The sequence below is a fragment of the Xiphophorus maculatus genome, chromosome 9 (assembly GCF_002775205.1).
Source record: "Xiphophorus maculatus strain JP 163 A chromosome 9, X_maculatus-5.0-male, whole genome shotgun sequence".
Taxonomy (NCBI): Eukaryota; Metazoa; Chordata; class Actinopteri; order Cyprinodontiformes; family Poeciliidae; genus Xiphophorus; species Xiphophorus maculatus.
This window is the reverse complement of record NC_036451.1, coordinates 30,010,931-30,017,326: the sequence shown is the minus strand read 5'-3', so window position 1 is coordinate 30,017,326 and position 6,396 is coordinate 30,010,931. Positions and strand designations below refer to the sequence as shown.

Sequence of the window (6,396 nt, the reverse complement as noted above, 5' to 3'; positions counted from 1 at the left end):
AACATTCAGAGTCCAGACAGAAAAGCTGCTCATAATGAAAGTGAAAACCTGTTCTCCTTCCGTCCAGCAGAGGGCGCAGTGGCCTCCTGCATGAAAACCTGTTCTCCTTCCGTCCAGCAGAGGGCGCAGTGGCCTCCTGCATGAAAACCTGTTCTCCTTCCGTCCAGCAGGGGGCGCAGTGGCCTCCTGCATATAAAGGCGGCCGATCAGAGGGGGCGTTTCTGTGGGGGCTTCATGTGTCGAGCTCATTTTCTGCTTCAGACTCAGAGACAGGAGCACAAAGGAGACGCTGCTGCTGCTGCGTCCATCCATCCGTCCATCCATCCATTCATCCAACCGTCCATCCAGCCGTCCAGCAGGATGGACGGCTGCCTTCAGCTCCTCTCAGGTGAGATTCTGCTTCCTGTTTATGATCAGAAAACTGTTTTTTTTTCCTTTCATCGAAGCGTCTCAGCTGCTCTGATTTCATTTGAATAATAAAAGCGAAGCGGCAGAATCTCTGTTTAACATAAAAATGGCTCCAAATGATTCAATTAATGCAAATATCAGTTTATCTGAGGCTTTGATCATCAGCTGATCAGCTGATAGGTTCACAATCAGCTGATTAATTCATCAAAATGTTGAAGATAATCACTGATTTCTGTTAAATCAATCTAACTTAGGGCTGTTTTTTATGGTAATATTTAATGATCATGTTTTCCTCTCGTTATTCGTCTCGTTTCTGAGAGTCAAAGCTGTGTTTTTCTGCCCGGATCCGGTTCGGTTCTGTTTGTTTTCAGTGTTTGTTTTCAGTGTTTGCTGCTGATTTAAGCGTCAGAGTTCAGCCGTTTGAAACCGGTGTGTTTGAGCTGCAGGATTTAACGAGTGAATGCTGAACTGTGGGGAACAATTCAACCCCATCAAAGGTTTTTAAATAAAAACATCTGTTTCTACATCATCATTTCATTTAATTAGAGGAAAAACTGTCAAAACCAAAATGATCCTCTGTGTTCCTATTTGCCATTCACTTGTTTAAGTCACATAAAGAAGGGATTTGAGTCTAAATCCTCACAGTAACTGCATTTTAAATTTATTGGTATTTCTTGATGCTTTTATTGAACAAACAGTGGAGAAAATAATAAAACTAGTAAATCCTGACAGTAAGGACAGTTTTTGGGATCTTTTTTTCCCCCTCCAGGGTCCTTTGTGGCTCTAGTGTCCCTTAAATGACAGCAGGTTGACAGGAAACGGGGAAGGAGAGGAGGGGAAGACATGCAGCAAATATCGTCGGGTCCGGGAGTCGAACCTGCAACGAGGACTCAAGGCCTCCAAATACGGGTCGCGCTAACCGCTACGCCACCACGGCACGCCTGGTTTTTGGGATTTTTAACATAATTTGTATTTATCATCAAAATGACAAAATTTCTTGTCATTATAAGAAATTTATCATAGTTTTTTGATCTTCATCCTGCTGCAGAAATGTTTTTCCGTAGGTAAAAACGTTAAATTGTTCATCTTTTGCTCCTTTTTTGTCTCAAAATTTTTTCCCAAACGTCTCCAGAACCAGAATTTTTTTTTGGCACAAGCGAGGAATTACACTTCAGTTTTTATCCCTCACTGCGTTCAGACATTAAATATAAATAAATATAAATATGTAATCATAAGCTTTGCTGTTGATTCTGTGGGAAAGAAGGATCTCCAGTAGCAGTCAGTCTCACAATCTATCTGAAGAGACCTCTGACTGAAGGTCTCGCTATCATCATCACATGCTAACAGCTAATATCCGATATTCCTCAGTAACACTTCCTGGATGACATCATCAGTCGTTAGCTAGCTCTGCTAATCCGCCTCCTTTGCTGTTGCAGCTTCTCTTGAACTTCCTCCTTCTCTCTCTCTTCGCATCCGTTCAGGCTCCTTTTCAACTCCTCTGGGGTTTGGGGTCGTAGTTCAGGGATTATTTGAGCTTTTGAAATGCTAATCACCGGCCTCCTGTTGTAAAAAAAAACACACAGAAAAATAACATTGTTGCCATGGCTACGGATCATAACAACTGTCCAAAAATTTTTAAAAAGTGCCGGAGCAAAATTCTCATTGCTGCTCAACATCCAGAACCAGAAGGAATAATGACTAGAAAAGTTTTTATAGATTCGATCCATTTATTCATAATGATTTTTTTATTTTTGTTTTTTGCAGCATTAAAGATTAAAGTTATCAAAATAATTTTTTGCACAAATTAAACGAGACATTTTAGTGTCTTTTCTCAAACTGCTGCAGTTTTTACTCACCTGCAGATTTCTGCATCAGAATCATCTGAATACTTTCTATCTTTTTTATCATTTTACTTTCATTTCTTTAGTTGGGAAATCTGTTGTTGTGACCTTTTCTTCCTGGACTAAAATCGCTCTGATTGTCCCATGTTTCCGTTCATGTGGACAGGAGGAACGCAGCCAGAACCCACGGCTGCTGAAATCACCCCTGGCATCATGATTATCCTTACAACTGTCAGGTTAAAGAGGCCCCTGCTGGCCCCCTGCTGGGCCCCGTTGGCCCCCTGCTGGGCCCCATTGGCCCCATCAGTCATCCACCATACGTCTGTTCTGTAGGCTCAATTTGTTTCAGTTTCTTTGGTTAAATCTGTGTGAAATCCCCAAAAATAAAACAGTTTGACCAACTAGGATTCTAGTTTCTCTGTCACTTCAGACTTTAAATCAGCGGTGTCCAAAGTGCAGCTCAGGGGCCACTTCTGGCCCTTGGGCTGATTTGTTGCGGCCCCGGTGGATACAGATGGAGATCTTTTATTTGCACTCAGGGTAAAATGATGTTTTGTGCAACACAAAGTTTTCATCTTTTATAACAAATAGAACCAAGTAAATCCAAAGTCTTTTACTGAAAAGTCGATTTTGCTGCATTTGCTTCATTTATTAAACTCGGCTGAAATTGGAAAACGTTTTGAAAGAACGTGACCCAAATCCTGTTCTTAGAAATGAAATTAAATTTGTTCAATCGAGCCCAAATAATTTTAAAGGAGTTTTGGATAAATAATGACTAAAATCCCATTTAGTACCAAAAAGAAAACCCACATAAAAACAGACTATTTATTTGCTTTATTTTATTTTTTTGGTGTTTTCTTGGCTTATGAGTATTTTAGACAAACGTGATAAAAAGTTTGGACACCCTGCTTTAAAGTGACCCGTTATGGAAAATTAAAGTTTTGTGCTTCTTCTGTTTCTAAAAACGACCCGAGTGCTTAAAAAAACACCCAGGTGTTTTTTTTGTTAATGTTTTTGGTGTCTGGAAAATTTGCCATTTCAAAAATCTCCCTATTCTTTTTTTTTTTTTTTTAAGTGACAATTTACAGGGAGTACGTTGTTTCCTAGCAACCATAGAGCTCCAGCATGTTTGGTCAGCTGGTTGTCCTGCTGGATGCGCTGTACGACTGAAGGAAAAGAAAATAATTTTGCTGCTGACTTACCATCCAGAAACTACTTGCTCTGGGTTGTTCAGGAGGCTCCACTTCTGCTTTTCAAACATACTCGGTTGTATAGTTGCGCGTCTGTTGTCAGTTTAAGAATGATTTTGTGCCAAATGTAATGTTCTATCCTCCCCTGTCCTGATTTGCTGTTTCGCTCCGCAGTCGTGCTGCTGATGTCATCGTGGTGCGTTCAGGGCCACCGGGTCAGCCTGTCGCCCAGGCGGCCTCTGCTCCGGCTCGGCTCCCACCAGCACATGGTCTGCCAGGTCCACGACTGTCCCACAGAACCGAGCATTACCTGGGCCACCGTCAACGACCGACCCCTGAGGGCGTCCAACAGCGCCAACAGAACCCACTCCACTCTGACCTTTGACCCCGTTAAGATAGAAGACGAAGGGCAGCTGACGTGTAAGGCCAGATGTGGAGATGGACAGGCGGAGAGCCGAGCCTCCGTCGGTGTTTACTGTGAGTTTCCGACCCGAGGCGAGTTTGGCCCGGCCGGGTTGCTGTTCCTGACCCTGTCTCCATCCTCTGGTTCCAGCGTTCCCCTCGGACCCTGAGATCGCCGGGCAGGACCGCCTCAGAGACCGCGTGGAGGCGACCCTCACCTGCCAGGTGCCCAACCTGTACCCCGCCTGGGACCTGAACCTCACCTGGGTCCGAGGAGACACGGTTCTGAAGAGCACCAGAGGGTCTGGGTCCAGCTCCTTCCGCTTCCTGCCCCTCAGGGAGGATTCGGGAGGGAGCATCACCTGCAGGGCGACGCTGGAGCTGCCGGGTCTGCCGTCGGACTACAGGACCAGAGAGACCACCACAACCCTGAATGTCCGCTGTGAGTCAGACCTTCACTAACCGGGTCAGAACTTTCTGAGCCGTGATCAGACGGGGTGGAGAGTTGATCCGATTCTCTAAATTCCTCCATGTGATTCTCAGAATCCTCAGTCAGACTCCTGAAATTCATCTTCAGTTTCAGTCTGACCCTGTGAATCAGTCAAAGCGTCAACCCGAGTCTGAAACCCTCAATTCAGCATCTGAATTTCAGCTCTTCCTCCTCCTCTTCCTCCTCCTCTTCCTCCTCCTCTGCAGATGCTCCAGGCCTCATGAACATCTCTGACCCGGTGGCGGTGATGTCCGGCTCGCCGCTAACTCTCAGCTGTTCTGCTGAGGGAAACCCCGAGCCGACCATCACCTGGACGGCAGGCGGTCGCCCTCTGCCCGGAGGTCGCGGAGGTCAGCTCATCCTATCGGCGGTGAAGCTTTCCGACGCCGGACGGTACGAGTGTGAAACCAGAAACTCAGAAGGAAACCAGACTGCAGCTGTAAACGTCACAGTTTTAGGTAAGAGTGAACGTCTTGTTTCATTTGTAGCAGCGCTGCAGCGTGACGTCATGCTAACGATGACTAGCATTGGTTTTAGCTGTCAAGTTGTCAATATAAAGTGGTAAATCTTAAACTTATGCATCATACGTAAAAGGAACTGGGACGCAGTGCTTTGCTGCTTATTGTCAACACTACAACTAGATGACAAGGTCAGGAAAAAGTTGTAATTTAAAAAATTATGACGGAGAGGGAAGCAGCTCAGTTATGCTAGCTTGATTTTGACCAGCCTGACATGTAGATGTGCTGCAGAATTCTGTGTTTCGGTTCAGTTAAAAAAGAAAGGAAAACATCGACCCACACATTAACTCTGACAGATCATCAGTAGAGCAGGTGTTGCTAATGTACCACCGCTGTGTTAGATTAGCCAATAGCAGCTAATAGCTAATCTACCACAGCGAACGTTTATTAATAATAGCCTGAAAACGTAAAACTGTAACTGAATGTTCTGATCTTTTAGATCAGAACATTTAGTTCTGATCCCATGGGTCAGAACATTGGGAAACATGGGAAATGTTTTCTTGTTTTTTGGTGTTGAATCCTGATATGCTAGTGGAGCTGTTGTCAGTCAGTCGCTACAGCAACAAGAACAAGAAAAAAGAGACAATAGGATTGGTTTTGAGTTATTTTTCCCTTTGCTGCCATGAATTACTAACAGCTTCACCATCCAGGTGTCATTTAGTCAGCGGTTCTACCGCAGCGGCGCCGCTACGGATGGCAAGGAAAAGAATCATCTTCTTGCCTTCCAGCATGAGTGAAATTTCCAGATGTGGACAATAACATGCTATAGTCTTTTTTTGTAGTCCTCATTGTCTTCTTCCTGTTTTCTCGCTTAGCTCCGCCCACCAGCACCTCCCTCTCAGTGGATCCAGGTGAGGAGGTGGTGGAGGGCCAGCAGGTGAATTTCACCTGCAGCTCTGAAGGAGCTCCGCCTCCCAGCCTGGTTCTGAGGAGAAAAGGGGAGGAACTTCTGAGGACTGACTCCGCCCCCCTGCTCAGCTTCAGCCTTCCCTCCGTGTCCCTGGAAGACTCCGCCCACTACGAGTGTGAAGCCTCCAACCAGTATGGCTCCCAGCAGGAGTCCAGGTCTATCACTGTGAGCGGTACGTTTCAGCTGACCGACCGGACCGTGATCCTGCTGGATCCCTCTGGATCCCTCTGGATCCTGTTGGACCTGGACTCACTCTCTCCATCCCTCTCTCCTCAGCTCACCCGCTGCAGCTGTATTCCAGTCCTCAGGTGTCAGCGGAGCGCGGCTCGGCTCTGATCCTCACCTGTAACGCCTCTGGCTGCCTCCACCCGCCTGCCTTCAGCTGGAGGAGGACGGACCGGAACCGGACCCTCCTCCAGAGGACGGAGCCGCAGGATGGCCAGTCCCACCTCCACCTGCTGAACCTTGACCTCCGGCATCAGGGAGGCTACAGCTGTGAGGCCGAGTGCGACTCGGTCATCAGGACCAGAGAGATCCACGTCCAGGTCTACTGTGAGTCCGACCCGCATGTTTCAGCCGGTGATGATGGGGGAATTTGGAGGAAGTCCTACTTAACTGTTTAATGCACACTGGGGGG

At 46.4% G+C, this 6,396-nt stretch overlaps 1 protein-coding gene across 1 annotated transcript in view; it reads left to right on the top strand.

The window, feature by feature from the left end:
- The first annotated feature begins 147 nt into the window (after positions 1–147).
- Positions 148–6,396, top strand: part of vcam1 (vascular cell adhesion molecule 1) — a 14,948-nt gene continuing 8,699 nt past the window's right edge. The window contains exons 1-6 of the mRNA XM_005808413.2: positions 148–388; positions 3,614–3,916; positions 3,993–4,283; positions 4,538–4,789; positions 5,665–5,931; positions 6,036–6,311. Coding sequence (XP_005808470.2) covers positions 235–388; positions 3,614–3,916; positions 3,993–4,283; positions 4,538–4,789; positions 5,665–5,931; positions 6,036–6,311 — 1,543 coding nt within the window. The 5' untranslated portion in view covers positions 148–234. The remainder of the gene's footprint in view (positions 389–3,613; positions 3,917–3,992; positions 4,284–4,537; positions 4,790–5,664; positions 5,932–6,035; positions 6,312–6,396) is intronic.